Genomic DNA, 19,550 nt, shown 5'->3' with positions numbered 1-19,550 from the left:
TAAAACGAATGCACTGACGTTTTTACTTTCTTCATTTTCTTTTTCAAGATTTATTTCGTCTTTCCTTATCTCTTGCTTCCTAAACACTTAGATTAAATATTCGATGTGTTTCTAATATCTAACGTGTTACGAAACACGATGATAAAAATTTACTGCGGATTCTTGAATCACTTCGAACAGACAATTGCTACTCGCGAATCAGCCGATTAACGTGTAGCTCATAATCGTTGCTAACGATACAAACGATGATTAGAATGATGTTTCGACAAGTTATGTTCGCAGTTATTATTCGATTAAGATCGCAGATATCGTTCGAAGTTCTATCGAATCGGACATTCCTAAAAATTTCGATATGTTTCTTTCGGGCTTAAATGCTTTATCGTTTCTCAATGTTACCATTGAATTTCTGCGAAAACTTGGTGAGTCAATCGTTTCGTACATTGAGTATTTCTAACGAAGAAAATAATTGGAATTCTTGTGTAATTTTTCGATTGGAAGGAACGAGTAGAGTTCAGAAAAATAAGAAATCAATCGATCGTTGCGTTCGATTGCGAAATATTTATATAAGATCTAATGATTTATCGTTATGTTTCAGGTGGAAATTTTAGAAAAATGGCGTCGGAGGATTGCGATTTGATCGATCTTGGAAACGACGTATGTGTGCCAAGAGTTTCACTGACCGATCCAACGCCAGAGGAACAGGAACATCTACTGGATGTCTGTCCACCAAAGTTGGAACAGAAGCTGTCCCTGACCGTGAAACAGGAGCAAGTTCAGAACGATAGTGACAACGGTGATGTCTTGGTGACCTTGGGACATGATCAGGTTGTACCAATCCGGAAACGAATCGACGTTGTCTCGTCGGATACTATAAAGAGGATACGTGACATCACGAGGAACCTCGAACCGGTTATTAGACGAACTTGTTCAGGGATCATTCAGGATCATCGGGACATTGTTGATCATGCTAGTTCAGAAATAATTAACACTTCGGAGGAAGAGACCTTCGAGGCGCAGGAGATCAATAGTGCTTTTGATTTCCTTGCTGAACACGAGGACAACGAGGATCATAGTGAAACCAATCAAGATGACGTTGCTGGCTCGAATAGATCGATATCATCGTCCGCTATACCACTCATCGAAAAAAATGAGTCGTCTTCTTTAGAAAATCGTCGTAGAAGAAATAGCGATAGTTACGAGGACATAGAACTTGATAATCCAGCATTCGAATCCTCGCTTTATGAAGTATCATCTTCATCTCGTACGGTAGCTAACTCCTGCTTCGTTGATTTTGATCTTGAACTACGAGAGAAATGTAAGAGACGTGCTCAAGACGAGAGTATGTTCCTACGTGATACGAAAAGGAGATCCTTTCAGAGCGTAGTTCATCGTAAATCTTGGGCAGAAGGGACGAAGGGACATGGTTCCAAGGACTCTGGTAGAGTCAATAGATCTGTTAGCTTGGAAGAGTCTGGTCAGTCTTGCGAACCTGTTGACTTTTTTACCGGGTAAGGATTTATCTTGTCTGTGTGTGTTTTTTTCTTTCCTTCTTTCTTTCTTTCTTTCTTTTTTTTTACTTGTGATACACATATTTACGGTTTTAAATGAGTTAGCAATTTTTTTTATGAATTTAAAAATAAAAAGAAAAGAAAATTATTCGCAATATTTATTGGTATATAACTACATTCAATAAAATATACTTTGTGTGAGAATGTAGGAATACATTCGCATGTACAAGATAGACGAGTACGTTGACTGAAAAGTATAATTTTGTGCCGGAAGTATTTACCAAGGCACGACTTAACGAGCGTGCAAACTATTTCAAATCGTTCTGCTACCCTCCACAGACGAGCCGTCGTACGTAACTATGATCATCTGGCCTGTGAAAATAATTTCAATAGAAAGAAGAAAATGAAAGAAAAAAAAATATATATATATATATAAAATAGGTCTAATTTTTGGAATAAATCGAAGCAACAAATTCGATTGGCGTTCGTATCGTTTGAGACACTTTCGAGATTATTACGTATGATTCATGAAAGCGGAAAATTCTAACTTTCATGTCACCTATTGCACTAATCTATTATGACACTTTTTTTCATATAATCTCATTGATTTTTTCTTGTTTAGATTACGTTCTTATTAAATAAAAAAAAAAAAAAAAAAAAAAAGAAAAAAAAAGAGAGAGAGAGTTAATGATTATTTTCGTTATAGAGAATATTTTCTTAGTAAACGGTATAATAATTCTTTTCTTTAAAGTTTCTCAACAAAAATAAAAAATCATTCACATTTATAGTTTTGATAATCGATTGATAATTCGATCGAAAATTCTCTTCTTCGTACAGTGTAAGTAGATCATTGTACGTATTTAGATAATCGGTAAGGTCGAATAACGATGATCAAACATAAACGTCGGTTCTCTTTTTATAAATGTCAGAATCGAATAAAAGAGTTTAGTTGGTCTGACGTGTTCGTTCGGCAGCTGCGGGCGTCGTCGAACGAGAACGAGTTATCAAAGAGGGTAGGCAGTTCTCGTGATAAGGAAAATAAAATAAAGAAAGAAAGAAAAAGAAAAAAAAAAAAGATTCTGTCTGGCATGGTTGGCCTATGTTAATGGTCATACATACGCATATATGTATATATGTTACAACACAGGAAACGAAGGCGCTTATATATTCGTCTAACGGTTTTATTTACAATAACAGTCACGTCTATCTAGATCGTCAAATCGATTTAAAAAAAACATTATTCACGTTAAATATTCTTGTACGGCGTTCGATCTCTCTTACATTATTCATTGTCATTTATAACGTTGAAATACCTGCTGTTAACACATTGATCACGTAATATCTTTTAGTTATATATGTATTAGTTATATATTTTTAGAACGATCATTTTTCTAAACTCATCCGAATCTACGTAGCTTTCGATATAATTAGATTACAATAATATTAAATTATTGAAATGTAGAAATAACGTAACAAACGTAGACACATAGAATAGATAGTTTCATTTAAATAATTAAAAAGAGACAAAACAAAAAGAAAAAAAAAAAAAAAAAAGAAAAAAAAGTTATAGGATCGTTGGTCACGGTGGAAAAGAAAGAATAACGGATACGTGTCGTTAAAAGACCCACGGGGATCGCGAACACTTTCTATCGTCCTCTCCCTCGTGGCATCGGTTAACCGGAAGTTGTGTTAGCCCGGGCTCGTGCGCGAGAAGCGTGGATCCCGCATGGCGAACACTGCGGGGTTCCCGAAGTGGCACGTGCGCTTAGCCACGCTCCTAAGAACAAAGAGACCCTTTTATTATTATCCTTCCTCGAAGAAAACTTCCGAAAGGACGTATTCCTTTCTTTTCATGCTCGAGATATCATCGCGTTCGAGCTTGATAATCGTCGTGCCATCCATCGACTTTCTCGATCTCTGCTTTCAGAGCTCTCGATCGTTGTCACGCGGAAGAGTTGCCATGCAATCGATCATTATTTTGCAATCGTTTACTAAGATTTCTCTCCTCTCGGATCATATTGTTCATATTTATCGTATTTATCTTAAAACATGATCGAATAAGAAGAGACGATATTAGGATATAGCAATAAATATAATCAGAATTTGTAATTTAATCGTGTATCGGATCGATCTATGAGTCGAGCGAATCAATACGATATTTTCTAATCGGAATAAGATAAAACTAAAAGAAATGATTTGTTCGATAGGAAAACACCGGATGAAGAATCAACGATCAGATCGGAGGAGGCTTGTTCGGAGTGTTCGGAAGTCGATTGGTCGTGGTTGGAGGAAGTGGAAAGCCTGCGGGCGTCGGAGACGTCCGGCCACGGCGCGGGTTCAGCGGCCAATGAGCGCTTTGAGTTGGTGGGGAGGAACGCGTCTCCGGTGAACGAGAAGACGGAGCGCAAGCGCGACACCGAGGATCGGTTCGAGGAAGCGAGTCGCAGTGCCGCGATGTCCGTCACCGCGTCGACGGGAAAGTCCTTAGTAGATAGTCTTTCTCGATCGGACAACGTTGATCGTCAAAATAACAATAATAACAGTAACAATAGTAATAATAACAGTAGTAACAACGGCATATACGTTGGAAGTGCGAATAACGATGATATCGAAACGGAATTGCGTTTCGATTCGAGCAACGAACTTGAATCAAATAACAATAATGTCGGTAACAATCGCGTTACAAATTCTTGGGTACGCGCCTCCATGAGGCGGCTACGTCATTTGCGATTACCAGAAGGAACGCTCGAACACAGACAGCGGAACGTTGAACCGACCAATCGGAGAACGGCGATCGTTTCGGCGCCAAATTCGTTGCCAGACATCGCACTTATAGCACCTGAAATTTTAGCTGCTCAAACGAATGGTACTTCGGGTCATCATTTAAGGCCGTCCAGTGCGCCTGCTGTTCGGAACAACGCGAGTAACGTTGCTATTTCTAATACGAATTCTACCAACGGTAGTGGTATTGTTGTTGTTGTTGGTGGTGGTAGTGGTGCTGGTGCTGGTGGTGGTGGTGGTAGTGGTAGTGGTGGTAATGGGAACGTCGCGACGCCGCGACGACCAGGACGACAACACGGCGGCGCCGTAACTAATACTACCACCTCGAACGCTCCTACCAGCGTCGCGACGCCTTCAGCGAGGTCCAGGTGTGCCTCGAACGCCGTTAGAGACACCACTTCTTCGGGACAGAGCAGCGTAGCATCTACTACAACCGGAAGCGACGCAACCGGCTCCTCCGGAACCACGACCTGTTCCAGCTCTTCCAACGGTTCACCAGCCAGCACGGCGACCAGCCCGCAACGCGCTGCCTCCAGGAGGTATTCTGTTTGCTATTTTATATATTTTCTTTATTTATTTAATTATTCGATATATTACCATTTTGTTATATTCATTTTTGTCTATAATATCAGGAACGTCTCTACTTAGAAAATACGTCAAAGCGTTAGATGACCTTCTCTACTTCGAGAACACTTCTCTACTTTCATATCATAGAAATCAACTCGCGAGAGAGATACTTCTTAACGTGGGCGGTTAGTTCTCCTTCTCCTCTCGACAAGTTGTAAATCGTGTACGTGCGAGAATTCCTTCGTTTGAATTCCCGTAGGACGATTCGTTCCAACGTCAAACGAGTTTTCACTATTAATGCGATATCCGAACGTTCAAGAAGATATACAAATCAATGCGATTTTCTAGTTTTCCTTCTTGCTCTCGATAAAAAAAGTTTGGAATATTTGAATCCTAAATATGAATTAATTCTGTAACTGTTCGTTATCATTAAAATACGATATATTTCTTCGAACGAGTTTTGCAATTATGAAAGATGTTTCGATGGCAGAATCGGATTGTTTATCAATTCTTCTTCTTCTTCTTCTTCTTCGTTCGTCATTTTGTCTCGAACGAATTCGTTTGCTTCTTTTTATCATCTTTCTTAACTTTCCGGGGCCTCACCTTTATTGCTATATTTGCCGGAAGCGAAAATCAAGTTAACGAGTTGATTGTAACCGCCTGTTCATCCAAGCTTGACACTGCTCGCAAGCATTGCCTCCTCTTTTTGCGTAATCGTTCGATACACCCACTGGGCAGGGCGTTAAGAAACTCCTTTGGAAGATATTTTTTAAGTAACTTTTTCATTTAACTGTGACGTGTTTCTAATGAACTCACCTCAAAGTCGTGCTTCGTTAATCAGATTTTCCAATCATTCGAAACTTCAAAGGAATTTCGATTCGATTTTTATAAGAGAATTCGATCGATTTAATTATTCGTTTGGCCATGGAAGTTTATCACGAGAATAAGTGGAATCCTTCTTGCAGGATTTGGAACGTAAAGAATTCCGTTTAACGCGCACGCACTGATGATGATCCTTAGAGTCTGATGCAATAATTCATAATTCACAGGCAAACAATGCGCGTGAAAGCGAAGAAGAAACATATTTAGTCAGCGCTGAAAGTCTTCGTACGCTTTTCAAAAGTCTTCATAGAAGTGAAAATACCGAACGCATTGATAGAATTTTTTTTGTGAATACAATCCTTCGATAAAGGATCTATCTAATTTTTCAAGACATTTCATTAATTTTAAGAGAAATAGTTGGATAGTTCGAACGAACGGACGAATATTTTTGACGTTTGTTATACTTTTGAGAATTTTTTTTTCCGTTTCCTTTTCTTTTCTTATAGCATTCAATATATCTTGCATGTAGAGACTCACCAACTCATTGTCTTAGAAATAATTGATTAAGTTGCCACAAAGTTTGTTGCAATCGTATCAGAACTTATTCGTCGTGGAGAAAAGATTACGAAAAGTTCCATTAATTTCTTTAGTTATTTTTCTTTTCTTTTTTCCTTCTCTTTCTATCATTTAATTCAATCTTAACGTTTTCTCGAAACGAACGCATATGTTATAATGTTAGCCTTCCTAACCCACATAACGAATTATACGCGTGCATGTTCTTCAACAAATTTATCTATCGTGTTCAACTTGCGAGTTTCACTCTGCTTTTTTAGCGAAAGCCTTAAGCTAGTTTTCCAGTCAAATAGTGGGTGTTTTGTGTATCTTTAACCAGGATCGCAACGTTAAATTATTTATCTCGTGATCTCTCGGAAGTAAGTAGTGATTTCGAGAGAGAATTTCGCCTTCTACCGAACGTGGGAAATGTCAGAGCAGTTTAGAGATCATTCTGGATATCAATTCGTTAAATATAAAAATCCGATTTAATTTCTTACCCACGACCTTCCAGTTATATTTTCTATGATTCAAGTAGTTAGTTAAGAGAAATCGATTATTTCGATTATATCCACGTCACACGTGCAATCGATCGAATATTAATGAACGATCATCTATTTTCTCCATTATAAGAACATGATAAATTCATATTTCAAAAGTGTACACAAGAGATCGATCGATCGATCGTTGCAATAAGAAACTATATACCTACATATATTGTATATGTATGCATACATACGTAGAGAGTTATTACTTGTGAACCAATTGTATAAACACGTTTACATTCTTCCAACATTACTTGCAGCTTGTTCTCATTCTCTCGTTTTAACGTCATTCTTTTTCTGTATTTTCAGTATTGATAATCGTTGAAGAATTTTCTTGAATTTATTCATAGGAAACACTATGCTTCTTTTTTTCTTTTCTTTTCTTTTTTTTTTTTTTTTCAGAGAATCATGAGAAACTAGAAACGTTTCTTAGTATCTCGATCGATCGATCGATTTCTCAAACGGGTCGACGATCTCGATCGTTTACAGAAATCGTTTAGTCATCAATGAACCGTATCACCTGTTGCATAATCGGTAACCTTGCTTCTGGAGCAAGATCAATCGACAGATGATAAAGATATTCTTACAATTTTATATAACCAAAATAAATGAGAACGTCTCGACTCTTTTCTAAAATGTTAATCGTCAGACATTGTATTTATTTTCTTTTTTCTTTTGTATTTAGATGGAATATAATCTTCGTATCGAAAGGACGTTTCGCTCTCTAGGACGACTCCTTCGTTTTCTCACTTTTTCGATTAGTCTTCGTTGAGCTCTTCGTGATTTCACTCGTTAGCGAGCATCTGGCGTTAGACGTGAATTTTGTTTATTACGACCATGAATTTACTCTCGTCGTTATTAGGTAAAGTTAAAGAAACACGTAGATAAATACATACGTATGAACGTTATTGACACTAACGATTATTTATTTTGTACTTGACGTTTTCAATTTGTTCTCATGAATGATACTTCGCAGAAAAAACACAAGTATATTTTTCTCATATGCTTTAATTAAATTATTGAAATTTATAGTCTTTTGAATAAATTATTAAAATTATCTATTTTGATATCTTCCATTGCCAAAAAAAAAAAAAAAAAGAAAAAAAAAAAGAAAAGGAAAAGACATTAAATTAAAGAGAACCGTTCGTTCGCGATATCAAAACATGCGGCACAAAGGTCTACAAGTTTCAAGGTAGATATATTTTAATAATATATAACGGAATATAAAAAAGAATCTTGAGAATATATATAAGAGGTCGATCAAACGCGTTATTAACAGGATAATCGTTTTACTCTTTTTCTTTTTTCTTACGATGAAACGAGAAAATCCAAAGAGAAGCGGTTCTTTCAACCATGACCGCGAACGTTTTAATAAACGTATCTATCTACTTAATCAACGCACCATTGAGTTTTCTCTGTCAGTTTCTTTTATTTACATTGCACAAAAAGAAAATATAAAGATTTCCTAACAATGTTTATAAAACTCCAATAGAATCTAGAAGTATCGAAGGAAAAAAAAAAATAACGTAAATAGAAAAATAATCTCGTTGAAGATTTCTAAGATGATCTGACAAAAAAAAAAGAAAAAAAAAAAAAAGAGAGAAAAAAAAATCCGATCGTGTTAAATTCGAGACATCTTAGATCGATCCTTCTTTTTTCTCCAGATTGTAAATGTACGAGTCTAGAAAGATTTGTTTTTTTATCGAACCTAGGAACTTTTGGTCCAGATTATATTATTTGATCCATAAAACTTAATCGTATTTAAAAGGAAAGAAAGGTGTTCTAACAATAAGTCTCACGTTTTTGGGTCAGTGGTTACTTTCATAGCATCGGGTCAGCGATACCAGCGATACAACAACATAGTTACTTTAACGGTACATCATCGTTGTGTAGTAAGTCCCCGGTCATCGACGCCGATGTTCTATAACCGTGTTGAAGTAGTAGCATACACGTCGAATAAAGAAGATAATATAAGATGGAACATATGTATATAATATATATAGTGAGAAGTAGGGGCTTTGAGGGATAGGGAAGGGTGCGGGGTTAGGAACGAGCGTTGGTGTCACTTTTTATGTAAGACAATGAACGTGGCTTTGTTCTCTATCCACCTTTTCCCCTTCTTCAAATTCTCACGCGCTTGAGCCTCGGAAAGTGCTCGTATGTCAACCTCCAGACGATGACTCTTGCCAATGGCACCGGCTGCCCACCGGACCACTACGTGTGAGTTATGTGTTGTATATGAGTGAGTGAGTGAGTGAGTGAGTGAGTGAGAGAGAGAGAGAGAGAGAGAGAGAGAGAGAGAGAGAGAGAGAGAGATGCTCGTTTGAGGTCACTGCACTTACCACACACAGCTCCTAGCTTATTCAGTTTTCTTTTCGTTTCTCTCACTCTCTTTCTCTCTCTCTCTCTTTTTCTTTTTTTCATACTTTTATACATTTCCACTTGACTCCTCACCCAATTTACGAAGATCTTCTCGGAAGTTTTTTTTTTTTTTTTTTTTTCTTTTCTTTTTTTCCCTTCCTCCAAAGAACTTAACAGTCTAATCGTTTCTCTTGGGCAACACATTTTCTATCCTCAATGCTGCTTTTGTTCCATTCTTTTTTCTTTTTCCATTAGGATTGTTTAACCGTTACGTAATACGTCGTGTCAAAGAAACGAGCTTTCCCGTTTTAGAACGAGAACTCAATGAGATCTTTCGGATCTAGGAGAAATAGAAAAATTTGTTCAAGGATTTCTAATACTTCGCTCTCGTAAGAAAGAAAATACGAGTAGGAGATCGTTCGGAGTTTAGTTCAGAAAACGAAGAAAACCTTGACTACTTTTCTTATCTCTTCTCTTCTTCTTTTTCTTTTCTTTTCTTTTCTTTTCTTTTTCTTTTTCTTTTCTTTTTCTGTTCGTTTCATTTCATTTCATTTCATTTCATTCCATTTCATTTCATTTCATTTTATTTCATTTCAACGTCTTTCTAAAAGCGAGAAGGCAATTCGATCTTTTCACACGATTGCCTTTCCCTCTTTTCTAATACTCTTATTCCAGCTTGTTCACCTTATTCTTTCTTTCTTATTTTCTTATCTAATCGGAAACTCTTCGACGATCTCTCACAAATGGATATGCTCCGTAACGTTGAAACGATGATGAATTGATTCAACAAATGTGAATCAGTTTATTCCGTTCTTGGATATCTACGTTCGCATGTTTAAAGCGAAAGTACCGGAAGTCGAATATGTTTAGAGCAGTAATTAAAAAATTTATTTTTAATTTTTCATACGGGTAAATAAAACATTTTTGAATCGCACTTCGGTCATTTTTATACGAGAAAAAAAAAAGAAACGCCTAAGCAGAAAAATCGATTTTTATGATTGTTTCTCATTTTATTTCGAGAAAAAAAAAAAGAAGAAAAAAAAATTAAATCCTTTCTTTAGATTTGTGGACATGCTTTGTGTAGCCAAGCGACGAACTCGACGGTCACGTTAGGGCGGTGCTTATACACGCCTGACCGCGATGGTAACGTTTCTTATTGATTATTTCCCAGGTGAAGTGTGTGTTGGCGTGCTACGAAACTGCCCAGAAAGAAAGAAACAACGCTACAATTTTAATTCTCATGCAAAGAATGTAAAAATTGCTATGATTTGATCATAGAAATTTATCGAAATAATTTCGATCGTTCCAACGATAAAATTGAACGGTCGGATTAATCGTTTAACCTTGGACCAAAATTTAGAATAGACATTTTTTCTCTGTTTCTTTGATAAAATGATACGATATCAAATAATACAATAATACAACAAATTTTATATGAATCAATTAATCTTCCTATAGTGAAATTAAAGACGAGGATTATGATCGTAATTGTTTCCAACGAATTATATAATAGTAATCATCTTTTCGGATGAAGAGGTCAGATTTTTTGAACTTTTTAAACTTTTTGAATAATAAGTAATGAACCCTTATGTAAATTTAGATACGATCAGTTCGTGAATTCTTCCCGAAGAACAATAGAAATTTTCAAACAGCAAACCATTTCCAATTGTAAAACGATTCACTTGTAGGATAGATCGTTTATCATAGTAGGTGTAGGTATATATACAAATATATATTATATACGAAAAGGAATCGGTAACGTCGGTGGTCTGTAAGGTTCTCGCAGGCGAATAACCGGTTCTCCGCCTTCTTGTCTCGCTCGTTCCTTAGTCTGTCTCCTCCGTGGGACTTTCGCCAAGAATTTTTCCAAATTTCTTTTTCGAATCACGGTTAAATTTCTCTTAACAGAAACTCCAAGAAAAGCGTACGTACATAAACACGATGATGATGATGATGATGATGATGATGATGATGATGATAATAACAATAATAATGGTAAATCGTTAAATCTCGTTTTTATCGAGTTTAGCTAACATAACGAGAACATTAACAAATATATATCTCGTTAAAAATAACTATTCCAAATATTTTTATAAGTTTCCAAGATAAACAAAACGTATCTCGATTTTTATTTTGACGAAGAAGTCAACAGACTCGTTTTATCTTATCTTTTTTTTTTTTTTTATTTTTCTTTCTTTTTTAATAATCGAAATGTACACTCGAGCAATATCGTTTCTTCTGAATCAATCGACGTTTATTTTCGATAATCGATCTTATTAATTTTATCTTCGAATTTAATCTATTTAATCGCATCGCTTTTCAGATGATAGTTGCATGTAATGTCACGTTCACTTTATACAGGTATATGCCAATTACATATAGGTATGTAGAATTCTAGGCAAGTCGATGGTTCTCCTCGTTCCACGAAACATATTTCGAAGGATACATAGAATATATCTATCTACCCACGCATCAATAACTGTCAGAACATTCGTAACGGAGAATTCGTATACTAGCAACTAGACATCTTGGAAAGTAGGTAATGTTACGAGCCAATTAAGGAAGTCGGACAGAAAGGATTCGCGTTCGATCGTCCCAAATTCGTTCGTGACATTTTGACGTTTGCTAGAAATTATTATTTCAAGTCGTTGACCCGTAAAATTATTTTTTCTCATTTTATAATTATCATTGAAAGTAATTTTATATGATAGAAATTATAATAATAATAATAATAATAATAATAATAATAATAATAATAATAATAATTATTATTATTATTATTGTTGTTGTTATTAATAAGTAAAATGTACATACGCGTAGACGAGAAAGGAAAAGTATTTCTACATTTGTCTTATGCTTTCGTTAGAAATTTTCACTTAAGGATTTTCTTGTATGTACATCTCTCTCTCTCTCTCTCTCTCTCTCTCTCTCTCTCTCTCTCTCTCTCTCTTTCTTTTTCTTGAACAGTGAATTTCAGAGTTGACTCTTCGGGATTCTCTCTGGAATGGAAGCAGCAGCAACAGCAATAGCAGCAGCAGCAGCTGCTGCATCGCCTTTGATGGTAGACTGTTAAAGCCGGTTATACGGCAGGTAGTCAATTGCTTCTCTAACGCGACAACGGCAAAACCAACAAATCTTTTTCTCGATCCCTTTTGCTCCTATTTCGTTTAGCTTATAAAATTATTTAGAATGCATATCGTAAAGTCGAATTATATGTCGGATTATTATACGTCCTGAGAATGAATCTTATTCAAGGACGATCAATGAATAGATATAAAAATTTAATTGGATAATCATTTTCTTCTTTTATGCTCCACGTTAATACTTCTTAACGTCATTAAAATCTCGTTATTACCTAACATAATCATTTCAAATATCTTCATCCTGTATATATATTTTTTATTTTATTTTATTTTATTTTATTTTATTTTATTTTTTTTTTTTATATATCTTTCCTTTGCGACTTATTCACTCATTTGTTCATACATCTACCGTATCGAATGATCCGTGAAATCGTTCACGACGTTAATTTTCAGGTAGAAAGTGTCTTTTCCACGATCTCCCGTCTCAATCTAATTTTTCATTCGAATACTTCGAAGTCATATGGTGTAACTTAACTTACAAGAGAGTTTCAACACAAAAACAGTGATCTTTCCATCGAAATTGAAAAGATAGCAACGTTCAACAGAATTTCTCTCTCTTTCTTAATTTCGTTTCGATTAGTCAAAGTGCATGCATTTTGGTTCACCTTTCTATGCATGATTATCGATATTACGTGAATTAACTCATGGACTGATTTGCTTATATTAGAGAAAGAGAGAGATAGAAATTATGATTGACAATGAAAAATGAGAAAAGATATAAGAATATATATTTGATAATGGAGTACGATCGATCGGTCGATCGATAACATAATTCTATACGATCTATTTTATCTGTCATTAATTTTTCTTTTACCTTTTCCTTTTTTCTCGTGTCAATGCATTTTCAACTTATGATTGAAATTACAAAGATAATATCTTGGCGAACAAAGAGAGAAAGACGTCAGAAGAAAAAAGAGAGAAAAAAGAAAACGAAAATGTTTTTGAACGTTGCAAAAACTCGTTTGTAATACGACCACGAGTTACCGATGTAAGTTCAGACTGCGATGTCTCTTCGCGTGCAGGGGGTGAGATTATGAAAGAGAATTAAATCAAGATCGCGATACTGAAACGAAAGAGAGAAAGAGAGAGACAGAGAGAGAGGGAGAGGGAGAGGGAGTGGGAGAGGGAGAATAGCAGTGCTTTCCGCGTCCGTAAATCCTATTAAGAGGCTTGCCTCGCGAGTATGTAATCAGGAGTGTACCGTTAAAATCGTATGAATGACATCGCGCCTTCCAGAACGATGATATAATACTTGGCACATCTTTTTTACATAATTTAGCATTTATTGTTATACGAATGAATGTTCACATTGAAATCATGCATCTCGTAGGAAACGACGATTGTGTTCTAATATGTTTTCTTGTTTCTTTCTTTTCATTCATTTGTATTTATTTATTTATTTATTTATTTATTTTTTTTTTCATAAAGATCTTTATCATAATCTTTCTCAGCACAAATTTATTTATTTATTTATTTATTTATTTATTTATTTATCATGTATTCCGTTCGCGAATAGAAAGCACACTTCCTGTTTTGCTTAAACGATCGATTTGAAATTTTCCTATCCAGTTATATCAGCTTTGTATGTTCAAATAGCTCGTTAAATCTCGATCGGTTTCCTTTTTTTTTTGCTTTCTTTTTTTATCTTTTTAAGTTAGTCGACGAACGAAAGACATTGTAGGAGATCGTAGATTCCTTGAGAGCCGCACCTCACTTAATTTTAATTGCTTAATATTTACGTGGCTCTTTGTAAAGCGATTTTATGCGTATCGACGGGAATTTAATGAGATCTTAATTATTATAAGGCTTATCTTATGATCGCATATTGTACAGAGAAGACAAAAAATTCTTGACTAACGAGTACGAAACAGACGCGTTAGCATAGTCCTTCATAAATAAACATTTTGAATACCGATGGAAAGTAGAAACTTTTCCGTGGCGAAATTAGAACGAACGGAAGACCAGACAAGCTTCGGTTTCTAATCGAAGTCGAAATCTTTTGATACACATATAATGTAGATATTTTTTTTTCTCATTGATAATGATAATTAATATAGATTATATAACCGACCAGAAAGATATAATACTTTGATATCCTCTTAACATATTTTTTTCTTCGCGTCGAGCCGGAAACCGATTTTGCTAATTCAAAGTCTGACCTTCTCTTACCTACGTGATTTTCACATTGGAATTATTCTCAAGGTCGATCAATGACTCTAGATACCTACGTAACTATCTTACGAAAATCGAAATGGTACGAAAGTCAGAATATTTGCAAGCTATGCTTCAAAGCTTCAAATATAAAATTATTTATTACGAATATGGCACGAAAAAATATCTTCGATAAAATCGTCATTTTTACGTAGAAAAAATGGTTTTGGAAAAAAAAAGAAAAATAGAGAAAAAAAAAAAAAAAAGAGAAAAAAGAGTAGTTACTCGCGCTGTAAGTTAAAACAAAGTCACGAGTCGTAGCATCGATCGTAATTAACGTCTATTATTTGCAAGTACGAGATCGTACCGATTGTCTGGTTCGCTCGAGCGAATAATTATTATCCTTTCGCGGATAGAACGTGCGTCCTCCTATTGTGTAACATGATCCATCCTCCTACTCTTTCTTCTCCTCTTCCATATCTCTCTCTCTTTCTTTTTCTTTCCAATATGAATTTATCCAGAAACCGTACGGATACAGCCCAACCTCCATAAATTATCATCCGTAACGGTGTTAAATAATAACAGAGCTTATCGTCTTTATTTTCTTTTTGTTTCTTCTTTTCTCTCTCTCTCTCTCTCTCTCTCTCTCTCTCTCTCTCTCTCTCTCTCTCTCTCTTTTTAATTGCGTTAAAGGCGTGTTAAAAGAAAATTACAAAGACACCGGATATCTTTATCTTCAATATAATTCCATTAATAGTTCGTTAATCTATGACGCGACGATGATATACTTCTTTTTTTTTTTTAACACGCCTTACTGGTCGTTTATAGACCATGACGTATTAATACCTCTGGTAAATATAGTATGCTTTTCGCTTCGTTTTATCAATGTTTACCAGTTCTTTCTAATTCCAGTTATAGTCATTTTGTATCTTTTTTTAGTTTTTATTTAGAAATTTTTTTTATCAAATAAGATCGACATTTCGATCAGATAGCTTTCGATTTCATAGAAGGTGTTAATGTTACCACTGCGATCCAATGATCGAACATACAATATATATATATATATATATATATATATCAAATATCGACTAGGTATGTCTATCGCGGTTTTCAGCTCCATTTACCGGATACCTAAGTTGATTTATTATTTCCATTGCAACCTCATGACGGATATTTCTCGTGGTTGATAGCAATGCGAGAACACGTTGAAACCGATCGGAATAGACCAGGTAGTAGGTATATCATGCGAATGAACCTTTTTCCCCTTTCTGTAATTAGTCTTCTCGAGTAGAAGCAACTTAACTTCTTCCTCGCTTGGCTAACGTATAACTACTATTACATATTATGTGTAGTCTACCATAATCACTTTTACCACGCCATAGATATGACACGTTCGTGACTTCGTTCGATTTGGAAAGTTAAAAGTTCATTAAACCGAATTGTCCAACTTGATTATATAACATTGATGATTTTCTTTTAACGAAGTATGTAAATATGTTCGAAAATTCCTCCGTTTATTTTCCATTTAATCTTAGAAAAGAGACCCGATAAATTATGTAATTATTCGTTCGAAATCGATTTCACGTTGACTCGTGTTTCGCTCATTCTCATAATTATCGTGTTACATGAATTACGTATAGTTTCTCTCATTTTCTCTCTCTCTCTCTCTCTCTCTCTCTCTCTCTCTCTCTTTCTTTCTTTCGCATTCTCATTAACGTAACATTGTTATCTTGGTTTACAATACTACGTGCTGACGATTCAGAAACAATAACTAACTGATCATCGTGTCACCTTCAGCCACTCGGATTTCTATACCCTCTTGTATATGTAAAATGAAATTATACGGTATATCAATTACGTAGGACGTATGCACGAGTAAGCAAATTTTATCATAGTGTTATGAAAGGATCGTTCAATGATTCATCTTTAAACATGGATATCGAGATTTGATTTTGGTTGGATTTAAATGTAAATAAGTAATATACATAGAAGGAAACATTTTAAACATTAGAAAGTTTTTGAGAACGATGAAATTGGATAACAAAAAAAAAAAAAAAGAAGAGAGATAAGCTCACTCTTAAATTTAAATTATGACCTTCGTATAATAACTTGGTAGACTCGCGTCTAGCAACTGTTAGTGCATAACGGATTCCCTGGCTTACCGTTGACAGTTCGTTATTCGTCATCACAGAGCAAGTGATTTCGTAGGACGATATCTACGGTACTTCACATCCTTGAGAAAGTACTTAGTTTGTTATAATTATATTTATTTTCTCCTCTTACGATTAACATATTTTTCTTTCATTATCTTTTTATTACTATAATCGAAGAGTTGGATCATATTTCTTAAACGTCGTAGCTTCTCTTTCAATTTTTTTTTTTCCTTTCTCGTTACAAAATACAAAAAATCGTTTCTCCGTAATAATAAAAAAAAAAAAAAAAAAAAAAAAAAAAAAAATGCGGAACGTATTACATCGAACGTATTACATCGGAAAACATTTTGGAATGAAATTTCTTCGATCAAAAATCGATTTGAAAATATATCTACCATTACCCTCGTTCGTAGCTCCCTCCCATCAACTACAAAATACAATTAGCTTGGCGATCGATATAGTTAGTTAGTGCCTACTCTTCTCTCTTACTTTTTCACCCGCGCGTATGGCTTTCGGACACAAAGAGAATCGAGCGAGTCGCGCGTGGAGAGGCTATAAATAAAGTTCGCGATGCACTTGCACCGGTGCATTGGTTGCATCAGGCGGCAAACCTCGTTCGCCTCCAGCTTCTGTCTGCTATCCTGATACGTTAGCTGCAGTACTGCTGCACCGATCATCTCGTTTAAATGAGAAAACAATAAAATCATTGCTTTGAAAATTCGGAAGACAAAGAGAAAGAGAAAAAAAAACAGAGAAAAAGAGGGAGAGAGATTCGAAAACATTTCTTTCATTAAGTTTCTTCGAATAATATTTATTTAAATCTCTTCGATGAGTTTCAAAAAGAGAAACTCTCACTCTGTCCCTTTTTCTCTATCTTTTTCTCTATCTTTTTCTCTATTCGAGAGTCGATAGCTCGATCGAACGGTATCTTTATACTTGTTCTTAATAAAGTTTCACGATACCAAAATATCAAATATTTGTACTGCACTTCGATTGGTATATCTCTCGAAAGAGAAATAGCAATTTACTCGGAGTTCACGATTATCGATGACTCAAGGAAAGGTATATTCTCTAATAAAAATAGTAGAGATAAACGTCTTACGAAAATCTAAACGGAGGGGATATGACCCCGTTTTGTCTTGTTTTGTTTTGTTTCTTCCTTCTGTACTTCGGATTAATTCAATTTGTTTTGTACATCGCGTTAGTAGCAGCCAAGTCGTCGAAGGGAGAAGGTCGTACCAGATCGAAGCTCGACTGTATATGTAATCTTAGTTTTATTTATTTTCTCTCGATTTTCTCTAGATTAATTAATTTATAATTGTATCTATATTATTTTATTTAGTATTAGACAGGATTGATACTAGTACTTAGGACGTTTATATATATATATATATATATATATATATATATATAAATTGCTTCGAGAGCAATCAATCTGTGAATTAGATAAAAAAATCGAAGGAGATATCTAGAGATGAAATATTTATTTGCAACTTCACTTGATTACATCATTTTCGCAATTACATGGAAGATTAATCACGAAGATTCAGCATAGATTTTTATTTTTATTTCTCTCTCTCTCTCTCTCTCTCTCTCTCTCTCTCTTGCTCTCTCGAATTTTTTTTTAATCGAACGTTAGGTATTAAGCTATCATTATTTCTTATAGTTGCAAAACACAAGAAGTGTCCTTCCCGCGAGCTAAACGGATACTTTCGAGAGAAACGAGAAAATCATACGATGATACGTGCCGTTTGCACGTACTCGAGAAAAAGGATGAGAGAGATTTTTCTAAATGTTTCTTAAATTGAAAAATATATATGATATTTAATAACATATCTTTGTGTATGTATGTATGTATGTATGCATGTATGTATATATATACGTCTTTCTCGGTGAGTTAGCAAACGTGACCGCCGACACGAATTCACATCCCTTAAATTTCCGTTCTTAGTCATGACTTTGAATAAAACATTACGTGGTTCTCTTTTTTTCTTTTTTTTTCTGTTTCTTGCTTGCCTTCGATTTTTTTTTTCTTTATATCTTTTCGCCATACGATACGAGACCAAGCTCCAAGGAAAAATATTACAAAAATATTATTTACGAATTTTATTTTGTTCGGCATCTATATCAGCTGATTGTTATGACGATATCCCGAACCATAAACACACACACAAACACACACATATTTTCTTTTTCAACGATCATAGTTGGAATAATTTCAAAGGTTTTAAATTTACCTTGATTTACCTTTACTCAGAAATGTATATTTTTATTTGGAAAAATAACCATGATATTCACGTTTTCAGTTTTATGTGATTCATTCGATATAGGTATATCTATATATTTTTTAATAATTCCATGGATGTTATTACGTAGATCGATGTAATTCCAAATAAGTGATAAATCCAATTATTTTTAGAATTTGTGCTGATCTTGTACTATTTTTATAATTATTGCTACAATAATATATACATACATTCGTGATCGATATAGTAACACATGGTCAATGTGAGAAACGATCAATTAAATGCAACCTTCGCATCGACTCTTTCAGTATCATGAGCAATCCGAGTTACCTTGTCTTCTTCTTAAACGACGCATTATTTTCTAGAACAGCGAAATAACTATTCAAACTATTGCAAAGTCAGAATGACTCAACTCATTTGCCAGAGTTAAATTTATCAGATTTAAAACTAAAACCCTTTTGGAGAGAAATTCTTCGTACAGAATTATTATCAATTTTCTAAATGCGTTTTTATCTTTGATCCAAGCCAAAGTAATTATTCTTTCTCTTAATCTTTTTTTCTTATATTATAAATTCGTTGAATTTATTAATATACATAAGATAAAGGAGATAATTAATTTTGCTTGGTCATCATTAATGAGATTTATTCGAGAAAGAAATACAGAAGAACAGAGAAAGAAAATGAAACAATAAATGAAAGGAAAGAGAAATAGAAAAAGAAA

At 34.6% G+C, this 19,550-nt stretch overlaps 1 protein-coding gene across 4 annotated transcripts in view; it reads left to right on the top strand.

The window, feature by feature from the left end:
• The window catches only part of LOC122635265 (sodium-dependent transporter bedraggled), a 38,544-nt gene that overhangs the window by 5,625 nt on the left and 13,369 nt on the right, over positions 1-19,550 (top strand). For 2 of the 4 annotated variants that reach the window (XM_043825273.1, XM_043825272.1), the window contains exons 1-3: positions 298-419; positions 596-1,508; positions 3,716-4,828. In XM_043825273.1, coding sequence (XP_043681208.1) covers positions 353-419; positions 596-1,508; positions 3,716-4,828 — 2,093 coding nt within the window. In that variant the 5' untranslated portion in view covers positions 298-352. Of the gene's footprint in view, positions 1-297; positions 420-595; positions 1,509-3,715; positions 4,829-19,550 lie in introns of those variants that run through there. The other 2 variants (XM_043825274.1, XM_043825275.1) reach the window with 1 other exon arrangement.

The sequence above is a fragment of the Vespula pensylvanica genome, chromosome 17, assembly GCF_014466175.1.
Source record: "Vespula pensylvanica isolate Volc-1 chromosome 17, ASM1446617v1, whole genome shotgun sequence".
Classification (NCBI taxonomy): domain Eukaryota; kingdom Metazoa; phylum Arthropoda; class Insecta; order Hymenoptera; family Vespidae; genus Vespula; species Vespula pensylvanica.
This window is presented reverse-complemented; position numbering and strand designations above follow the sequence as displayed.